This window comes from Melampsora larici-populina (genome assembly GCF_000204055.1).
Source record: "Melampsora larici-populina 98AG31 unplaced genomic scaffold MELLAscaffold_19, whole genome shotgun sequence".
NCBI classification, from domain to species: Eukaryota; Fungi; Basidiomycota; class Pucciniomycetes; order Pucciniales; family Melampsoraceae; genus Melampsora; species Melampsora laricis-populina.
This window is the reverse complement of record NW_006768783.1, coordinates 699,322-721,822: the sequence shown is the minus strand read 5'-3', so window position 1 is coordinate 721,822 and position 22,501 is coordinate 699,322. Positions and strand designations below refer to the sequence as shown.

The following is a 22,501-nucleotide window of genomic DNA, read 5'->3' as shown; positions in this document are numbered from 1 at the left end:
ATTTAAACATATGTTACTAGATCAAAAAGATGGCACTTTTAATCAAGGACAACAAAGACATGAAATCTGAAGAATTAGCAACATTAAGAATAGGGAATGTATGGAAGATTCATGGGACCACAATTTCAATTATGTCTGATAGAGGCAACGCAAATGAAATGAACTCACAGTTTCATATTGTAACACAAGTATTGACTGCCTCCCACAGACAGACCAAAGAGCAAAACAAGATCATTATCAGAGCCATTGAACAGAATGTACAGCATTTTGCTGCTGGCCAACAGGACAATTTGAATCACCTGCTACCATCTTCACATATCATGCAAAACAAAAATCTGCATGTATCAATAGAGACATTCCTATTCAAGGAAGATGATTGGTTTGATATTGTCTTTTTTCTGTCTGAAGGAAGATGTTTCCAGCAGTAGACAAGAGGATGAACCAACTGGAGGAGGTGCAAATCAAACTTTGGAATGCAATAATTGAAGTTCAAGATGTTGTGGTGAACAAGGTAATTAGTGTCAAGTACATCACAATCTCAAAAGTGTTCATATGTAGTGTGATAAGAGTACTGGATGATTATAGTTTGAAAGAAGTGAGTGGTAACAAGGTATGGATAGATTTAGAATAGACACAGCCAACATATTTTTCTCAGATTGTGAAATCCAAAGTAATCTCAGATATGAAGCCTTGGACAGATGCTCCTAAGGTTTTGATCCAAGGTGGTGCATATCAATCCCTCAGACAACTATCTCACACAAGATCTTTCCAAGGATTTGCATCCAATGATACCTGGGATTCCTTGACCTGAGGCCTTTATGTTGGTGGTGAGACACACCCAATTTATTTTATTCAAAAGGAAAGAATTCAGGAGATTTTAAGGGATTGAGTGCAGCTCTCATCCCTGCTTTTTTGGATTGATAGATTTGTGTTTCTGATTCTCCATATGGGCATCTACATGTGGTCTATTTCCTGTGTAGTTGTCAGAGTTTGCTGTGGTACTCAGTATACCACAGTGTTGTTTTTGTTATCTTTGTGTTATCTTCAAGATACTATTAATTTTACCTCATGGAAATCAAATTTTTCAAGGATTTCCATTTGATTTCAAAGTTTCAATTACTCACTAGTGGACTAGGAGGCAAATTGGTTACCAATGTGAATGGTATGACTACCAATTTGTTTTTAAAGTCTTTGATTCTTCGGGGATAGATTGCTTTCAACCCGTGTTCTTTTTTTTCTATGTGTGTTGCCTGTGTCTTATCAATTTTCAATTGACAAATTTCCACTGTAACACTCAGTTTCTTTCCTCATTGGACAGAAATTGTAAGTGTCTCACACTACTCATCTACAAGTTTTTACAAACTCCTACATTTTCATCAGTTCTTTATTACATACTCACTTTTCTGTTCAACTTGTGTTGCCTATGTTTCCCCTGTTGCATTGCTTACAGGTGTGTTACTTTTTTAGTAGCTTTCTGAAGCTTGAGGCTTGTTTCTGTATTTGCCTGTGCTACACCTGATTACCCCGGTTCACTATTTACAATATTGACAACCCAATTAGCCAAACAGCTTCTTATCAATTTTTTTGTATCACTCTTGTTTGTTTTTTGACTTATATACCTTGCCCCTCTCAAGCTCTGAGTTTGTTGCTCACTGTCAGGAATGCAATCAATGCAAAGGAAGGTCTTCCTTTTCTCTTCATAAGTTTTTTTCCTGGATAAGTGCTCACATCTCCAGCATAGTTCTCTTTCTCTCTTCCTGCTTTATCACAGGTAAGGTGTCAAGTTTTTCTGCCCATTTTCTTTTTTGTCAAGTTCACCTAGAGCTCATAGGTACACCTTTCTGTCCAGGTCTTTGCCTTTCTACTATTTAATGTAGATACTTGACCCAAATTAAAGCATTTCACCAGTGGTTATCAAGGAGAAGTTTGATTTTAAGGGAGATGAAGTATGGCTCAATGGCAAGCATATATTAAATACAAGACCTAAGTTTCATGTTTGATTTCAAAATACACCTCCCCACCACCAACATATTTACCTCAGATTTTACAATCCGGGGTATTATCGGATTACCAGCCTCTGACAGAAGCTGTCCGAGGTTTTGATCCGAGGTGATTCCCAGCGCAGAAGATTACCTTGGACAGACCTTGTCCGAGGTCTTACCTCCAATGATGCCTCAGATTCCGCAACCCGAGGTATCTATGTTGGCAGTGCCCAGAGCTCAATATCACTAGACTATAGTTTGTCTCTGAATATAATTTACACAATTTCCATGGCATTGGCCTGGACAAGATGTATCCCAGTGTTACAGTTTTTGGGATCATGTGCAAGTGATTTCATAGAAAGAATACAGCTGGTGGATTTGTTTGCATTTGATTATATCCTGGATATTTTGAGTACAACAAAGCTCTTGATGCTGGTGACTGTGTATTTTGATATCAATTTGTCTTGAACTGTTGGATTACCATTCATAGAAAAAACTTTCCTTTGTATGGATTGTATTGTGCAGTATGGATAGTGGCAACATTTTCATCTCAAAGTAGTGTGACACAATCATGTCTGTTCAGCTTGGGGGGAAAGCCAATGAGATCATTGTGACTGGACTTTCAAATCATAGTTAAGTTTCAAAGAGTACATGTATGAAATTCAAGCATCAAACAAGCAAAACTACTGGTCTTCAATTCATGATTTATCTGAAATGGTGGAAACAATATCATGAAATGAAAAAGAAATCCCGTGTCTAGTGAACTTCTTTGTATTGCATAACATATTGGTGGGATAAATTAATGTGAGAAGAGACCAATTACCTTGACTTAAAAAAACTCACTGTGTGTTACTTCAATGCGTCTCCATTGGCCATGGCCAACTTTTGGCAGAATTGAGAAACTGGCTCAATCAAAAGACTTGTTTATTTGCCTCTTTGATCTTGCGTGGATCAAACACATTATTCTAAAGGATGCAGGGTCACATGTATGCATCAGTATCACAACAAAAGGGGAAGCCATACTGATTACATATCTGTGTGTAAGAAAGGCTCATACAAACTTGAACTGTGAATGCTTGAGTTCCTTGTTTACAACTACCAAACTTTTTACAGAAAGAAAACTGAAAGATATCTGTTCTTCCTTTAGAGATGTTGAGAAAGTTTTGGGTTCTTACCTCTATGTGACATCATCTTCTGGCACCTGTGATTCAATTCTCCTGCTTGAGTTTTGGGTGTGGCATCAGGTCCTTGGGCTTTTGCCATTCCATAAATTCCACATGACTGACTGAACTTCCTGATATCCCTTCATCAAAACTTTGCAAAGAAGTGGGTGGTTTGATGGATGATTGAGGCTGGTTCATGTGCTATATAAATCAGATTTTGTTCAAAGGTGGTAGATTTCTGGTTGTCTCAAGGAAGACAGGATTGACAAATACCAGAAGAGTGATTCACAAACCAGGCCTTCTTTTTTCCCAAGACAATAATGCACATAGCTCCCAGGGAGTGTAGACATAGCCATGTCAAGATTCAACCTCAGTGTGAGAGCTGGGTGCTCTTTGTAGGAGTACTCAGTGCTCACCAAATGGTAAATGGTAGGTTTCTTAATTTTAACTTCTTTATTTCAAATATGTAGTAGGTACAAATTGAAGTAAAGAAGGAAAAAGAAAGGAAGAAAAAAAAGGACTGACAGTCTGTTTGGACAAACCCAGACAGACTTCAGTTAATTGACTCCTGAAGAGGAGATTTAGTATTTATAATAAAATGTTATTATTATAAGTGAAGGTTGGATCCTGGACCTTCCTTTAATCTTTATTGTAACAGATCAAAGAGTGAGTTAGTTCACCAATCTGGTTGTCCTTAAAGTCACCAACTTGGGGTTATTCTTAAGGTCACCAGCCTGAAGTTCTTCTGAAGGTAACTAGCCTGGAGTTGTTGGAGGTCACTAGCCTTGATTGGGTTTCTACTTAGGGGAAGTAGAGGATCCAGAGGGGAGTGAAGAATTGTATTACCTACTTTTAATCAGGAAGCTGATTAAAGTTGATGAAGCTTATCACTAGTCTTATTTGTATAAGACTCTTGATATTTACTTCAGTTGAACTTATATTGTTCTTTAAAAGTAGTGGGCAATAATTTCTTGGAGGAATCTCTGAAGGCTGAGAGAGGAGGGGTTTATATACTCTCCTCTCTAAACCTAACTGTAGTGATATTTGTTATTATCACTACATTGGTTCAGGGTTAGTTATTGACATGTAGTAATGATTGTTACTAGTCATGCTTAATTACATATACATCTTATGTGTGGTATGTAATATAAACATTTAACTCTTGACACTGAGTTATGAGGTGTAAATGGTGTTTTGTTACATATTACATGTTGTTTTACATGTTCATGTATATGTAATAAAGGTTTTGATACATTGTATTACATGTTACATACAGTCTATGCTCAGTATGTAACATGTAATTAATCTTATACATATGTTTTTTACTGTTACAGGTTAGTTTTGGGTACATGTATATGTACTCGGGGCTGACACTCAGCCCTTGGATTTGGGTCCCACCAAGACCTCAAGCATTGCAACGACTCCTGATTCTTTCAAATAAACATCAAGCTCTCTGGAAAGACTATGCTTCTTCTGGGATATCTAGAGTGATTTGGCTCTTTGGAATGAAAGCTTGAATTTCATCAGAGGCAGTCTGTTTGGTAGGATTGTGGTTTGAAAATGATAGAGTCACAAGAGTTCCAAGTGGTCTATGTGCTTAGCAAATGTTGATGAAGCTAGAGTGACACAAGTCCCAAATTCTTGCAAGGTGCCATTGAACTTGAATGTCCAGTGCCCTGGAGAGAAGCTTGTGATATATTGCTTCCTGTTGATGAATGAGCAGGGAGCCAAAAAGCCCTACTAGTACACCTCTACAATAATGGATCTTCTGTAGTTGAAGCTCTAATTCATTCCTGAGGAGAGCAAAATACTGAGATCAATGCAGTCAACAACTTTGCTCCTGCACAAAGTTCAACGGTAAACATCAGTCCTCTTGCAATGGAACAAGGGTTGTGATCATTGAGGTCCTTTGTAAATTATATTGTAAAAGTGCATTTAGTGACTGTAGCCACATTACAACTTTACAAAGCCTTCTTTCTTTCCTGAAAAGACTTGGAGGGGTATGCAAAGAACCTTGATGGGAATATAAATTGACTTAGGTATCTCCAGTAAACAATGGCACAAGGATCTATTGAGGGGAAGTGGGATGACTTGCAGTGGTGAACATCCTCCATGCCAAGCTCAAACTCAGAGCCCCCTGCTTGCCCAGCAAGGAAGGCCAAAGATTTACCGGTGCATATCCAGACACCCAAGCTTGCAAGGATAAGGTGTCTGGCTAAGGGTCTTATCAAGTTAGCTGATTGTAAATGGCTTGAACGATTGGGGAATCCTAATAACCAGTGCGAAATTAGTGTGCACTCTTCTCCTCACAGTCTTGGGTATGCAGACCCTTGACTAACCTAATAACCAGTGCGAAATTAGCGTGCACTCTTCTCCTCACAGTCTTGGGTATGCAGACCCTTGACTAACCTAATTCGTGGGAGGGAAATATAAAAGATGAGAACGAATAATGATGAGCTATTAAAGCTCGTGACTGTGATCTGATAGGAAGTTCTCTTTCCAGCAGATTAGGAAAGAGAGCAGGATCAAAGGATTCGCACACAAAGATAACTACAATCAATTCAGGAACACTAGTTAATAAACATCATCGACGTCATCGTATTACATAACCAAAACTCCAACCGAAATCCAACCTAAGTAATGTACCTGTCTTGATTGTCTTTCAACACACCCCCTCAATCAAGACACGCTAAAGACATCGCTTAACTCCTATACTCTTCATATGTTGCCAAAAAGGGCCAGGATGCAGCGGCTTTGTTAATAAATCCGCGGTCATGTCAGCTGATTTACAATAAGTTAATGTAATGCGTTTTTGATTGACTTGTTCTCTGATCCAATGGTGTTCAATGTCAATATGTTTCGTTCTTCCATGATTCACTGCATTTGAAGATAGATCTATAGCTCCTAAATTATCGCAATTTATACTAATTGGTCCTTCCCATACTAATCCTACATCCTTTAACAAATTTCTCAACCATTGTACCTCCTGTCCAGCCTCTGTTGTCGCACGATATTCCGCTTCAGTAGATGATAAAGCTACAGTTTGCTGAAGTCGTGATCTCCACGATATAGCACCACCAAACAATGTTGTTATATAACCAGTAGTCGAACGTCTTGAATTTTTACAACCTGCCCAGTCGGAATCAACGTTGGTGGTCGGAACATTCCAGCTTGATAACATCTTGAATGGCTCGAGATCTCCAGCATGATAATGAATTCCTAAGTTCAAAGTACCTTTCAAGTAACGCAAGACGTGGCGAAAAGCGTCCCAATGTTGTTGACAAGGAGTGTCTAAATGTTGAGACAGTACACCCACAGCATAGGCAATATCGGGACGTGTACATTGAGATATATACATAAGACTGCCTACCCCTGACCGATAAGGTTCTTCACGTTTAGCAAATTCAGTAGCTTCTTCCGGTGTTGATTTCAAAAGTTTAAGGCCACCTTGAACTGGAGTCGAAGCTGCTTTACAATCCGCAAGGTTAAATCGAAGAAGCAAGGATTCAGTCATAGAACGCTGGTGAATAGCATAATGATGATCTGATAATCTAAGAGTTTCTATCCCAACAACACACAATACCTCGCCGAGATCCTCCATTTCCCAAAATTGACTTATTTCTTTCTTGAATAGAGGAATAGAAGCATGAGTACCAGTAATAGCCATGTCGTCAACGTGCAAATAAAACAGAATGATGTCGGTAGAAGAACGTCAACGGATATAGACACATTCATCGCCTTCTGCCTGAAAGAAACCAATTCTGATTAAGATAGTTCTAAATTCATCATTCCACTCGTGAGCTGACTGCTTCAATCCATACAATGCCTGTAACAAGAGGCATACTTTCTTCATATTACGTGGTTTGATATACCCTTCGGGTTGTTCCATATAAACTCGTTCTTTGAGAGGTGAATTTAAGAAAGCTGCGACTGCATCCATCCCATGAACAGCCCAACCATTAACAGCTGCTATACACACAATGATGCAGAAGGAAGCAGGCTTTCCAGTAGGCGCATAAGTCTCTTCATAATCAACACCGAAAGTTTGTGTAAAGCCTTTAGCAACAATGCGAGCTTTATGTTTAATAATAGAGCCATCTGGGCGGTGTTTAACCTTAAAATGCCATCTTGAGCCAACCACCGGTGCATCCGTTGGTCAATCTACAAGCACCCAGACCTTCTTACGTTCCATGTTGCCAATCTCTTTATCGCAAGCTGCTGACCAGTTATCACGTTCAGGAGTTTTCATAGCCTGCTTGTAGCTTCCTGGTTCAGTGACTAATCGAATGGTTGATTGTGCAGCAAATGCATATGCACAAATGTCGTCTTTATCGATGAAACAGTCGTCCTGCCAATAGGCTACACTAGAATGAACAGTGGAATGAGGTACGTATCGGACGACCGGACGAATCTCACGATCTGACCGACGAGGTAAATTTGGTGGGGTGATAGGTCGCATATTGGGAATGGGTTGTTCTTCATGATGTTCAATCTGTATAATTTGATCAACATTATGTTGAGGATCGTCGTCATTGTTGGACGGTACGGGGACAGGTTCAGTGATAAGTGGTAGAGTTTGAACTTCATCATCTTCCACCGTCAGATGTGAAATGTCGAAGACGGGTAGTCGAGTGAATGGATAAACATCCTCTCTAAAAGATGCATCATGAGTAATGGTTACTTTTGAATCATTTAACATAAAAATTCTATAGTTTCGATTATGTTCTGTATGTCCAACCAAAACTCCGTGCTCCGATGTGGCTGAATATTTGTTGTCCCTATCAGGTTTTTGAATCAAGACATAAGTTAAACAACCAAAAGCTCTGACGTGAGAAATGTCAGGCTTCCTTCCATACCATAGCTCAAAAGGTGTCTTATTTTTGCTGATAGTAGTCGTGGTCGTTCTGTTGTTCAGGAAGACTGCATTCTTCACTGACTCCAACCAGAAACGAACTGGTAAGTTTGATCTAATCAACATTGATCTGCCTTTCAAAACAATGGTTCTCATGGACCTCTCGGCCACTCCATTTTCTTCAGGTGTGTAGGCTGCGGTTATTCTCAAATAAATTCCTTCTTTCTGACAATAAGGAAGAAGAACGTCGTTTAAAAATTCACCACCTCCGTCCAAAGTAAAACATTTCACTTTTCTATCACACTGGCGCTCAACAAGAGAGATATATGTTTGTATAGCACCATACACTTCTTCCTTTTCTTTTGATTTTAAACCAGTGATATGCCGATAGGATGTGTAATCATCAGTGAAGAGAATGAAATATAAACATCTGCAAATGGCGGGAGTGCGCATAATGCCGCTCAAGTCTATGTGAACATTATCCAAGGGGTGAATGGACCGAGTACGAGTGTGTGAATGAGGTTGACGGTGTGCTTTAGAAAGATCACATGAATTGCAAGGTAAGATAGCGGGCAATACAACTTTAGATAAAGATAACGGAAGACCAAGAACAACATCCCCCTTAATCATTTGCTTCAGGTACGCAAAGTTTGGGTGACCTAATTGATGATGAAGAAGATGTAATGATTCAGTTAAAGTATTGGTGATTGCTGAAGTGTGATATGTGTCTTCGGATGATAAAGTACGCACCGCAGCAAGATTAAGTAACATTGATTGCGGGTCAACTCTTCCTGATAGCACCGTTTTTCCATCACGTTGAATTATAAAAGTATCATCTTCACGGCGAGTGGTGATCCAACCATCATGTAATAATCTACCGCCAGCAATTAAATTCTGCTTAAGATCTGGTACAAATAGGCAATCGGATAAAGTCGTGACATCCCCAGTTGGTCCTATGATGGTGACATTTCCTCGTCCTTTAATTTCAAGCGTAGCTGAACCGCCTGCTAGACCAACACGTTGATGAGATGACATGTTCATGATCAAGGAATCAGAGTCGAAGAATTTCTCGGATCTCAACATATGATGAGTGGTGCCGCTGTCCACAATTCCAAAATGTTCGCTTTCAACATCAGCCGCTGAATCAACAATGTATACGGCGCTGGCACTAGCCGAAAACTCAGAGCGATCTAATGCTTCTTGGAGAGATGACAAAGAAGGAAACGAAGGAGTGGAGACGCTTGAGGTAGAAAATGACAAGTCGGCAGCGGAAGCTGAAGGACGTTCAACCCATTGGCCTTTCGCTTTCTTGGCTTCGACCCAAGCATTATACTTGTCGATATTTTTGGGGTTCCGGATGCATTCTGCTTCAGTGTGCGTTAAAGATACACACTTCTTGGGTGAACACCGAGTTTGTACGAAGCCTTGGCGTCTCCTCATTGGACTAGCAGCACTAGCTTCGATGATGGGTACGACAGCAGTTGTAGGATGAAGTAAGGCCCGATTAGTGATTCAAACATTCAAGGCGGTGACAACTGAATCATATTCAAATTTGTTGGTGTTGGCAATGTCTTCAGCAACTTTGATCCAATCCGAGTTTAAGGACATTAACAATTGTTGTCCTAACTCCACACTACCAATCTTTCCACCTGAGTTAATGAAAGAGGTGTAACGGCGATGAAATTCATCCAAATGTTTGGGTAAGAGTGAGTTTCCTTGAGTCAGGCCAAAAAGGTGTCTTCGAAGCAACATTTGATGAGCTGGAGTTCGAGGAGCATGATGATCACGAATCTTGAACCACAATTTACTCGGAGTGGACTCAAGTTCTGAACCTAATTCAGTCTCAGTGGTAATGAAAGGTTCGAAACGTTTTCGGTTCGGCTGGTCCAATCTAGCGATCATCCAGGTGGTAAGGGTTTCTCGGACTACCTCGTTGAATAGACAAAGATCGGCATCGGTAGATGGTTCATCTTTATCAGACAATAAGAAAGATCCAAGTGATAACGATTTGATGCCAGTAACAATTTCTGAAGACCAGTTTGGATAATTGGTATCATTAAGTTTCTCGGTGATTGAAACCTTAGACAAGGTGTTAACCATAGATGAAGCTATTTGAAACTTCCGACTTCCAAAAGCGGATGGATTAGTCGTCGTAACAATAGTTGTACCAGCAGGTGGATTAGATGGGATTGATGTTGACATCGTTGGTAAAGACAATAGACCTTCGATGAAAGTTTGATCACCAATCGAATCCGAATTCAAATCTGAAGTAGATTGGAAGTCTTCCTGTTCTGAAGAAATGGATTGTGCGGGTGAAGATGCGAAAAACTGGTTCGATAAATCAGGTTCCTCGTCGTTCATAAAGCGAAAAATTGATATGTCGGATCAATTGACACTCTCGCTACCATGTAAATGGCTTGAACGATCGGGGAATCCTAATAACCAGTGCGAAATTAGCGTGCACTCTTCTCCTCACAGTCTTGGGTATGCAGACCCTTGACTAACCTAATAACCAGTGCGAAATTAGCGTGCACTCTTCTCCTCACAGTCTTGGGTATGCAGACCCTTGACTAACCTAATTCGTGGGAGGGAAATATAAAAGATGAGAACGAATAATGATGAGCTATTAAAGCTCGTGACTGTGATCTGATAGGAAGTTCTCTTTCCAGCAGATTAGGAAAGAGAGCAGGATCAAAGGATTCGCACACAAAGATAACTACAATCAATTCAGGAACACTAGTTAATAAACATCATCGACGTCATTGTATTACATAACCAAAACTCCAACCGAAATCCAACCTAAGTAATGTACCTGTCTTGATTGTCTTTCAACACTGATGAGGTATTGAAGTGTAGCCTTTGCAAAGTGACCAATCTTTTGATTTGAGTACAAACAAAATACTCATCAAATATCACAGTGAATCTTGTCACATGTCTCATGCACAAGGATAGTAAGATGGGTTTTGAGCCTTGGGCATGTATATTATAGTGATGTCAGAGGAACAACCACCAACACTCAGACAGCTATGCTACACTGCACTGCTGAATATTTTGAATGTAGTGCAATTGCATGCTGCTAAGATAAATCCTCCCTTTGAGATGGTGTAGCTTGCCAAGCTATGTGGCACTGCATCCTACTGTACCCAGGTTTTGCACCACCACGCTACATCACGGTCAAAGTTGTGTAGCAAAAGGTTTCCAGGTAGGTTATGTAGCGCAGCTGGAATTCCCATTTGCATAAATCATGTTTGATATATGTCCTTGGCCTACCTTGGCGGGATGTTTTGATGTGTACACTGCCTACAACATCAGCCACAAACTGATCTTGAGCTTTTGATGTTTTGAGTCAGTTGTGATTGTGAGATAGCGATCGAGATTCGGGCCAAGGGAAAAGACAGCTTTTTCGTCATTTTATCAATACGCTGGAGCAAACCCAATTATATGGAACCTAAACACAGCGATATCGAGGATAGATCCGACAGAAAACCGCGATTCAACACGTATATATGTAGAGCTAAGATAGAAGCCGTCAGTTCTTGTTAAATGTGGATTCCGCAAGAAAAGGTTCATATGTAGATTAGGTATTCGATCAAACATAAAGCAGGGATATTTGCATATAAGGTATCATCATATCACCAGCAGTTTTCCCGCATTTGACACAATGTATTGAAGACACAGGTAGATTTGCACATTTGGAAACGTGTTAGATAAATATCTACAGAAATATCATGCAAATCATTAATTTCTTCATGTTATCTTACTTTTCAATTTCCCATTCCATGTTCATAATTGGGGCGCTTTAATTGTAAAATGAAGGTGTCTTGGAGGCTTGGTACATGGTCCGGACGATAGAAGACAAACAATAGTTATACTCTAGCATGTAGTTATATTTGACCCACAAAGATAGTTAGTGCGATATGTGAAATCGAAAGCAATTGAAGAAAATCATATGCGTATGCGACATTGCTGCGACTACCTTCATATTCTGTTTTTTTTTCTTGGTGAATTAAAAATTTACTTGTAATTCCTCATCTTTTCAGCCGATGAGGAGTTTTTTTAACTTTGTGGTCTGGGTTACACCTCACACACGTCACGTCAAGCTGTAACCAAGTCTCGAAACGATGCGTACATGATAGGCTTGCATGATACTGAAGGCATTTTACCATCTCCATTTTACACATACTGACATATGTGTCGCATGATTGAGCGGAGACGCCTCAGAACAGTTTCCCGAACAGTTGATCCAAAAGACCATGATTTTGCTTTAGAGTTGAACGTCTAAAGATGTGGGACGAGGCGGGAAAGATCCGGGTTCAAGAAATTTAGAACAAAAGACCGGTTGAACAAAAGACCAACAGAGAGATCGTTTGAAATGCAACACTCACTTCATGACCATCAAACATCAAAGGTTGTCAAGAGTTTAACACAGGGGTTAACATAGAGCATGGATGAGAATTCCAGACTGCATACGTACAGACTAGAGTAGCACCAAAATGACATTTACGCAATGACGAGCTCAACGAAGTTGGTAAGTCCATGTGGTATGGATGTACAAAAGGAGCGAACAAAGACACGCGCCATCTGCCAAGTATGTATGTACAAGCCATTTTATATTTATGAGGATTGAACTGGGTTGAAGGCATGTGATTTGTAAGTGATAGACTACATAAGTAATTCTTTTATTTGTCTTTGTGATGATTATTTTAGTTATGTGTAGTTCAATTCTCAATCTGGTCAAAGCCCCCAGCTTAACATAGCTTAACAAAGCAACCGAAACAGACCCATGAACCCAAATCGATCGATTGAGTCTCCAAAAGCAAGCGCTCACCTGGAGCTTCACACTCACAGGTCCATTTGAGGCTTTTTGTATTTTTGTGTAACGTTCCTTCAAGCGGTCAAACAAAAGCAGGAGGGGCAAGCCAGTGGGTAGAAATTACTTACATAATTTTAATCAAAAATGATAGAAATCAAGAACTATAGCTATACAACCCTATACAACCTCAACAACCAATAAATTAGACTACAATAGACTACAATATGTACAGTACAAACTTCAAAATCAAAATCCCTTAAGAACCAAAAACAGCCTTTCGTCGTTAGAATCGTTGCTTCTTCTGGCTTCGTAATTTTTTTTCATTGCTTTATTATTTTTATTAAACACACCAAAACCCTGTCCCTCCTCATTAAAACAATACTCTCAATACTCTAAAAAAAATACTCTACCCTACCCCTTCTTCTTCGTTCCCACCATTTTCCTCATCATACTATTGTCATTTTTTAAAAGCAGCACTACGCTTGTCTTTCAATTTTCTACACGTTCAACCTCAAAAAGAACCCAAAGCTACATATCTATTTTCCCCGCAACTACAAAAACTCATCCAACCCCCATTGGTGTTCTCGCACTTCTCAAATTCTCTTTAACATCCTCATCAACCCAGAGCATCCTTTATCTCCACCTGAATTGCTTCGACTTCCTCTTCTGCGTTCGCTTCGTGTTGCCCTTACCCTGCAATCGCTCTATCATCAGCTTGATACACTACATACTTGCTCTCTTACTCCTCGGTTCGTTTCATCAACTCCGTCTTGCAAATCGTTTGTCCTTTTCTCTCTTCTCTTTATCGCGATATTGGATGTAATCCTTATCGAACCTCTTTTGCTTCACGCCTTTTGCACATCAGTTGGGTTCCAAAATACGATCATCATGGTGAAAGACACTCATGCTCATAAAGCCTTACTTGACGCCAAGGACCAGGTGAGGATCCACATGTTTTGTTCTTTTCTTTGCTTTGTTCTTCCCACGCATACGCATAGCTTCCTATATCTGCTCTCCTCCTACTTGCGTTGTGAATTGTGCTCTCTAACATTGAATGTCTTTGTAAATCGTGATCGATACAGCTGCTTGCAGCTTATGCCTCCGTTCATTCATCCCTTGGCCATTTGATCGGGCTCGTCCAACACTCTGATCCGCGTGTCATTGCCGAGACCTTGGGGACCGGCTCTGGTCTGCCTATTCCTGCTCATGCTGCTCGCTATGGTCACACACCTCAGTCTGCACAACAGCAGGTCTCTCAGCATTTGCCCTCACATCGTCAGTTCTCTCTTATAATCGCTCGATATGCTGGCTCATTCGTCTCACTTAAATCCGCTCTTTTCCCCAAAGACCCCCACGGCCGCCAGGTTGCCCAAAACGGAACGACAGGCCCAAGCTTCACTGCCGTCACCCCCTATGCGCCCCACAATCGAACTCAGTACAATCCCAATCCTCATCTTCAAAACTCAGGTGGTTTCACAGCACCCGAATCCGAGGACGAAGCGGATGATGATGATGACGAAAACGAGGACCCAAGTGAAGAAGAACATGCGGGAGCCATACATGCCCCTCAACATACGTATGCACCAGCCGCTGAACAACCAGTAGGCAAGAAGGGACGTGAGAAGAAGGTGAAAAAAGAGCGTGACCCGAACGCACCCAAACGTCCTGCGTCTGCATAGTTGAGCCCCAATTCCTTTTCGGCATCACATTCGATCCGTCTCACTTTGCTGATCTACTCACCTCATCCAGTATCCTCTTCCAAAATGCCGTACGTCAAGAGATGCGAGCTGCGAATCCTACAGCAGATTACAAAGAATTGGCTCGTCAGATTGGTGATCGATGGAAAAGTCTCGATGAAGAGGCTAAAAAGGTATGTGACACCTTTCAAAAACAATCAAGAAGTCCCATATCATCGGCCATTGACCATCTACTTCGACTTCTCTTTGTTCAGCCATGGTCCGAAGCCGGTAAACAAGCTATGTCATCTTGGAATATCCAAAATCGCGAATACAAAAGTTTACACCCTGAGGCCGCCACACAAACCACATCGCCTCATGCCCTTTCGAATGGATCATCTGTCGCAGCTGCTCCTCCTAAACGTCGAAGAACGGTCCCTACCCTTGACGCAGACGGTAATCCGATCAAAAAGAAGCGAGGTCGTCCCAGCAAATCTGATAAGGTAGAAGAAGTCGCCCCAATCCAACCTCAGCAACCACAGCCTGTCTCTGTTGCTCAACCAAAGTTTGAGCACCGCCCTGAACATGCTCCTCAACAAGTTCGGATGGGAATTACCAATGGTATCGGTCATCAAGCAGTTGTCCCTCAACAACATTTTCGACCTACTGGTCAGGTGAGTCATCCATTCATTCACACGTGTGCACTTGTACTTTAGAGCTCATATTTACTTTAATAGGCTGTTGTGGCTGGAGATGATGACGAAGAGGATGATGCGGCCGAGGGTGATACTGATTCAGATGGCGGCGAGAGAATCAAACCGCCATCCGCTCACTCGCAACCACCTGCAATTCAAACTGCTGAAGAAGAAGATGAGGATGAGGACGCTGAAGAAGAAGAAGAGGAGGAAGAAGAAGAAGAAGAAGAGGACAGTGAAAGTGATGGCCCCGCGGGTAAGAAAATGAGACCGAATGCATAGAGAAGCAAACCAGAAGGATGCAGAGAGGTGATCGGGGATGTGAAATAGTTTATGGGATTCGAAAAGGTTGCCTTTGTGAATAGGCTGTTTATGTTTAGTATCTTGATTTCTTTTTGTCTCTTCTCCTGCGATCCAAGAAAAAAAAATCACAAAAATTGGTTTTGTTATCAGACTTGAAATTGGACTGCTGCTGTGTTTTGCTCTGGCTCTCTGCTTAATGGATATGCTTTTGTCTACTATCACTGGGAAAACCAAAGACGAGAGCAAAAGTATGAGAATCAAAATTTGACACTGCTGAACTCGAGAGATGGGCTCCTTTTTGACCTTTGATTGCGCTTGGAGATGTTGTGAAGGCAAGGCCAGATGGGGGTAATTGTGCGTATTCACCTCCCAGCAATCAAATGTTAACTTGCCTCTCTACAAGAATGATAAAAAGAGGATGAGATGTTTGAATTCCACCTTACCATGGAACTTGATCTTGAAAGAAGCCTTTTGGAGGTCCTCCAGGGGTTTGTAAGTGAGTGAGTGATTTGAAAAGTTTGACAATTGTTTTCAAAGTGTTCCTTCATTGGAACGTGATCAAAAGCTTATGGAATCACAAACTCAAGATAGATTTGGGGTTCAAATCAACTGATCATCATTTCATTCATCACAGCTTTGGAATGATTTCAGGGATCAGTTCTCATTTTGTACACAAGACTTTGGCAAAAATCCGGCACAAGTTGCATTTGTTGGAGCATTTATAACCTGATGAAGGTTTTTGGTAAAGAAGTTGTATTTGAAAAATGGTAGTTTTTAGTGAAGTTGAATTACGTCGCATAACTGGTGCATTGAAAGTTAAAGTCAAGAAATACGTGGGTTCAAGTCATGTGGTCATTTAAAGCCCATTGTTTGTTACGTTCGGGTCATGGATGTCAATTGCTGTGAGTCATTTCCCTGCGAATGTTTCAAAGATTAGAATCATTTACATAAACGATCACGAGACTTGAAAGATGAAAATAAATCTCAAAGACTTCAAAGACTTCAAGTGAAGAACACAGCAACAGCTGACTACATACATAGAATCGATCGATGACCGAACCTAGGTATTCATCCTGAGTGAATGTCACCTCATCATCACACCAATTCACAGAGGAAACCAAGCCGAAAAAAAGTTTAATGAGAATTTGGCCAGTTACATGCGTCATCGAATCTTATAGATCTTGAGTGAGGAGATCAGAAGATAAGAATAAGATCGAATCAATAGACTACGTCAACTCTCGACCTGTGCAACCTTGTGCAACTCTCACTTTGCCATCTTCATATCCTCCGAAAGGGCTTTAACTTTTAACTCAAAGTCTTTCTTTTCCCAGCATTCAACTCTTCTTCAATTCAATCGATTCGTCGCAAAACAAAAACTTCTCAGCTTCCCCTCTTTAATTTCTCCCGTATCATAATGAATATCATGATGCACATCGTTGAACCTTATGCTTTGGTTTTCTACGTTATATGGTAGATTAGATGAGCCATTGATCGCAGTTGTATCGTCTGAGGAATATAACTGAACTTGAACCTTTAAATACCAATCGTCTCACAATTTCTTCTTTTCCTTCTGTTTTTGTAAGAACAAAAGAGATTTCTTCAAGCTTAACCACATTTATCAAAAGAGTTATTCGAATTATCCGACCTTATCAAGCATTCTCGCCAGCATTCCAAAGCTGTCAGCTTAAATCTCAGCAAACAGTTGATTCAGCCACCTCATCGATTTCTCTTCCCTTCTCTTCTCTTCTCTTCCAGTTTCTCAATCGCATACATTACCACCCATAACACACACGCGCGCGCGTCTCAAATCAGACTTTACGCAGTCAAACCTTCATCACATCAACATCAAACTTATCTTCAAATCACCACACCATAAAACTTGTCCCAAAATCATCAATAGCAAAACTGATCATCTTGGATCAATTTCTCCACTTTTGACCTCAAAGGTTACAGATTCAAAACACTTTACTTTTAGTCTCATCACACTTTACTTGTTCCTTTTTAAAAGATTACAGAGTAACAAATCATCCTGAACCTTCTTACCATCATCCTTTTCTCTCTCTCTTTCATCTCACTTTCTCATCATTCAAGATGACCTTGGCTGAGAAGGAATTAAGTAATACTACCAATGAGAAACAACAACTTGATTTACCAGCTGAAATAGCTGAGTTAAGTAAACTATCTGCTAAACTCGAAAACCCTCTTGCTGGTTTATCCATTGAAGAATTAGAAGCATCTGCCGTTGAATTTTGTGAAAAGAATGGTTTACTTGATCAAGGTGAATTATGACTTTTCTTCAAAAAAACTCTTATTTTCTCTTTCCCTCTCTCAACATCTTTTGACCATCTTTCTAATTGTTTGAATTTTTTCTCTATACAATCAGTCGATAATTTCAAACGTGGAGCTGTATTGGCTGCCGACCCAAAAAATTTGGATCGGATTTCACATATCACTGATGAAGAGCGTCAATTTATCGATGCTGAGACTACCCATAAATGGAGACAGCCTATGATCATGTAAGTTTCAAATCTATCTACTTCCAGAAACCTTTGCTGAATTTAAATTGACTCTTGTGTGTCTTCTACACAGGTATTATATTGCTGTGATTTCATCCATGGCAGCTATTGTACAAGGAATGGATGAAGTAATTTATCTTTTGGCTATTTTACTCCTATTTTACCAAAAATTAATGTATGATTTGTTTATCTTTTCCTTTTACTTTACCAAAAAAAGTCCGTAGTAAATGGTGCTATGTTATACTATGATGAGGAATTTGGAATTGCTTCAGATGGTAGCAATAAAACCGCTCTGATTCAAGGTTTAGTGAATAGTGCTCCTTATCTATGTTGTGTGAGTTCATATCTTCAACGGAAATCCTTCCCTTTTAAATTTTCTATCATCAAATCCAAATTTATTCTTGAATTCTATTCTAACATCTTCCTTATTTTTTTCAGGCTGTCTTTGCTTGTTGGTTAACGGATCCATTGAATCGTTTAATGGGAAGACGTGGGGTGATCTTTCTGTCTTGCGCTATTGCTGGATTAGCTTCAATTTGGGAAGCTTTTACATACTCTTGGCCTCAACTCTTTGCTGCTCGATTAGTATTGGGTTTGGGTATTGGTCCTAAGGTAATCTTCATCTCTGATCTTTTTTCACCTTGTACATTATTTTGAGTTTGATTTATTTCTTTTTATTCGGTCTCTGGATTGCTAGTCTGCTACTGCTCCTATTTATACGGGTGAGTTTATTTCCTCTTTTTTATCGTGATTATAGTTGAATTTAGTTGTTTTGTGTTGTCTAGCCGAATGTGCACCCGCACCTATCCGTGGAGCTTTGGTAATGCAATGGCAAATGGTGAGCTTTTTTTATGATGTCCTATTAAAATAAAAAACACTCTGTAATGATTACTAATTGGTTCTCGATTGATGTCTACAGTGGACCGTGAGTAACATGATACTCGACATAGTCACTCTAGACTCAAATAGCATCTTGACGCCATGCATATGACTCGATCTTTCAGGCTTTTGGAATCGCATTAGGAGATATTGTTAGCGTGATCTTCATCGATGTGAAACCTACTGTAGCTTGGAGGTCAGTAATAAATCCAAAGTGACCCGATTTCTCAATGTAAAGACTGACATACATACAAATTTGAATATTTCAAGATTAATGTTAGGATCCACAGTAGTTGCACCAATCTTCGTTTGTGCCATGATCTACTATGCACCAGAATCACCACGTTGGTATATGGGTAAAGGAAGAGTTTCAGAAGCTTATAAATCGATGAGAAGACTTAGGTTTTGTGATTTACAAGCCAGTCGAGATTTATTTTATATTGCTAAATTACTTGAAATCGAAGAAGAGACTATACAAGGTCGAAATTTAGTTGCTGATATGTGGAGAGTACCTAGAGTCCGTAGAGCAGGTTTGTTTGTTTTTCTTCTTCAACCTATCTTTTTCTCCTTTTTTGATTACTGACTTTTTTGGTCCACGCTTGTTTGTTTGGGGATTCTTAGCTTATGCATCAGGTATGATGGTTTTCTGATCTTGATCACTTATTGATCTATCTTACTTATCATTTTCTTTATTTCTAGGTTTGGTGATGTTCATGCAGCAGTTCTGTGGTGTCAACGTTAGTATTGTTCACTACATTCTTATTTCTTGATCATCATCGCTGACCAAGTCTCATTCAATCAGGTGATCGCATATTACAGTTCGTAAGTGAAATTTTCTTAATTTTCCACACTATCTTCTAGGTGTTCAACTGGAATTGCGTTTTCTAAATTCCGATCCACTTCGTTTAGACAAGTTTTCGTTCAAGCTGGATTCAGTGTAAAGACTGCTTTACTTACTACTATGGGTACTGGTATCACCAATTGGCTCTTTGCAATCCCAGCTCTCTATACTATCGATGTAAGCCATTTGGTTTTGCTTTTCGAACAAGTGACGATCAACATCCTCATTCAAATTTGGATCCTTCTTGGTTTTTGTTAGACTTTTGGACGTAGAAATCTACTTTTAGCTACTTTCCCGGCTATGGCTGTTTGTCTTTTAGTGACCGGTATGGCATTCTTCATTCCATTTGATGGGCCTGGTGATTCTCGTCGAGCTGGTGTGGTCGCTACTGCGATTTACCTCTTTATGGTCTTCTATAGTCCTGGTGCTGGGGTATGTGGCTTCTTTTCATGTTAATTAATTTTATCTTTTCCCGTTAATAATTATTGAGGTTGTTTTGTACTTTAGCCTGTACCGTTCACTTATAGGTATGTGGTCATAAAGTTAAACGTCGATTGAAAACTTTGAACTCACATTTTATTCTATTCTTTCCTATTCCTAGTGCTGAGGCTTTCCCGCTCTATATTCGTGATTTCGGAATGTCATATGCTACTGCAGTCACTTGGTTGTTCAAGTAAGGACCTATTTTCTGTTCCTCTCTTTCTACACTTTGTGACCACTGCTGATTGTTTTGGTAATTATCAGTTTTGTCTTGGCTATCACTTTCCCATTATTATTGAATGCTTTCACTCCACAAGGTGCCTTTGGTTGGTATGGTGAGTAATATCTGTCCTTGATTGTCTTCCAGAGGTTTGGATTGAATCTGATTTTGATTTGGTTTTAGCTGGTTGGTGTATCATCGGATGGGTCTTGGTCTTTTTCTTCATGTAAGCTTGGATACTATTTATCTCGATATAATCGAAGTGAATCATCTAACCCGTTTATCTTTCTAGGCCTGAGACGAAAGCTCTAACACTTGAAGAATTAGATTATGGTCAGTCTTTTTACTTCACAACAATAAATGAAACTTTTGAATTTACTAATCGATAATTCTTCTCTGAATGAACGTTTAGTCTTCTCTGTTCCAACTACGAGACATGCTTCCTACCAAATTAAGAACCTTTCTTATTGGATTAAGAAGAACATATTCCGTCAAAGAGTTCAACCTTTACCTCCTCTGTGCGTTTTAATTCATGTTTAGATCTTTCAACTTACTTGACCAATTTGATTGAGATGTACTGATGGTGTTTAATGTGTTTGTTTTACTTTAGATATCAAATGGAGAAATTGGTTGGATCATGAAAAACCATGCATTTAAAACAACCAGAAAAGTCGGTCATGAAGGCCTACTGAAATCTATCTGACTTGTTGATTATTTATCTTTATTTTGGTGATCTGAAAGCATTGTTTCCTTCTTCTTCTTCTTCATGGGATTTTTCTCTTTTGTTTGGTCTTTCAGTGTGTGTTTTAATCATCATTTTTGACATAAATAAATACACAAGAAAAAAGGAAAGAAAAACAATGTAACCAGTTTTGAATTTTGTTTGGTTTTTGTAAAGCCTTGTTTTGCTTTTTTGATTTTTGTAGAAAAAAAGTCAAAACTGATTTTTTTACCCTGGACTCAAAATCGAGAGAGTTATGAAAGATTCTGGTCCAAGGTCTTTCCCAGAAGAGAAGCACATTCAGTCTCATAAGATAGAATTCAATTTTTGTGAAAGGTTTTCTTCCAAAAAGTTTTCTACCTAGAAGTCCACAACCCCCCACAAACCAAACCTCTAATGCCCCATTGTAAACTTCATACATTTTCCCCAAGTGGAAATGGGAAAATGATTAAGAGTGTCTGTCATAAAAGGATCTATCACTGTATACCTGAGCCATAACATCTGCACTACATATGTGCAGCAGGCTCAGTGAGTGAGTGGCTATCATGTACATACAGATCTGTTCAGCTATCTGCCCATCTGAATAAGTGAATCATATGTAATACATGCTGTAACTTTTTTTCAGCTTGACAGAAGCACTAAAAATTCACTACATACACTGACTCAAAGGTCTTGTTGAGGAAAGAGCAAGGAACTGTATCAGCTTTTTTATGAATTCAAACTCAAATGAAGGGTATGTAGTATAAGAAAGAGAAATTACATCATATGCCTCAATAGAAGCTCTCTGGGGTCCTGGTAGATCCTTTTATGACAGAATTTACTCTTAATTGGTTTCCCATTCCCACTTGGGAATGATGTATAATGTTTACAGTGTCCCTACTCAGATTGTGTATTCAGCACATGTAAGAGATTTTGGGAATCTTCAAAAAAAGGTGACGACCAAAATCAAGATAAAATTGAGAAAAGCCAAAGTGACTATTTGATTGGACAGACCAGATATGAACTCAAGAACAGATGTAAAAGATTTATTGGATGTTGTGGTGATCTATTTGTGGGATCAATCAAGAAAATTAATCATTATTACTTTATCAAGTTATTAGAAAACTTCAGTGTAGTAGAAAATTCAAAATGGCGGTTTTTAGATTGATTGAAGCTCTTAGAGGCTTATGTGTAGTTATTGACTCAAGATTATGTCATCTCATTTCAAATATATTCATAAGATCATTATAGTTTCCTTACAAAGTTATTACAAAAAGACAGAAAAAGAAAAGATAAGAAAAATTCAAAAATATAGGTGTAAAGGTTGGAAAATGGTTTTTTGGGTATTAATATTAAATTTATGGGATTTATGAGGTTAGAA

The 22,501-nt window shown here is 39.4% G+C and overlaps 2 protein-coding genes across 2 annotated transcripts; both read left to right on the top strand.

Annotated features, from left to right (window-relative positions):
- Positions 1 to 13,101: 13,101 nt before the first annotated feature.
- Positions 13,102 to 15,710, top strand: MELLADRAFT_71918 (uncharacterized protein; the record flags this gene model as incomplete). Its single annotated transcript, XM_007410265.1, has 7 exons — positions 13,102 to 13,559; positions 13,676 to 13,749; positions 13,893 to 14,085; positions 14,158 to 14,488; positions 14,560 to 14,680; positions 14,762 to 15,160; positions 15,224 to 15,710. 6 exons carry the CDS (start codon positions 13,699 to 13,701, stop codon positions 15,461 to 15,463), a joined length of 1,335 nt encoding a protein of 444 aa, XP_007410327.1.
- Positions 15,711 to 17,575: 1,865 nt separating this feature from the next.
- Positions 17,576 to 20,960, top strand: MELLADRAFT_86594 (uncharacterized protein; the record flags this gene model as incomplete). Its single annotated transcript, XM_007410266.1, has 21 exons — positions 17,576 to 17,762; positions 17,868 to 18,000; positions 18,074 to 18,128; positions 18,218 to 18,334; positions 18,439 to 18,612; positions 18,698 to 18,722; positions 18,786 to 18,838; positions 18,920 to 18,925; positions 19,005 to 19,075; positions 19,150 to 19,409; positions 19,501 to 19,512; positions 19,579 to 19,616; positions 19,682 to 19,701; positions 19,789 to 19,897; positions 19,979 to 20,152; positions 20,228 to 20,247; positions 20,322 to 20,393; positions 20,465 to 20,535; positions 20,604 to 20,646; positions 20,713 to 20,753; positions 20,833 to 20,960. 21 exons carry the CDS (start codon positions 17,576 to 17,578, stop codon positions 20,958 to 20,960), a joined length of 1,809 nt encoding a protein of 602 aa, XP_007410328.1.
- Positions 20,961 to 22,501: the final 1,541 nt, after the last annotated feature.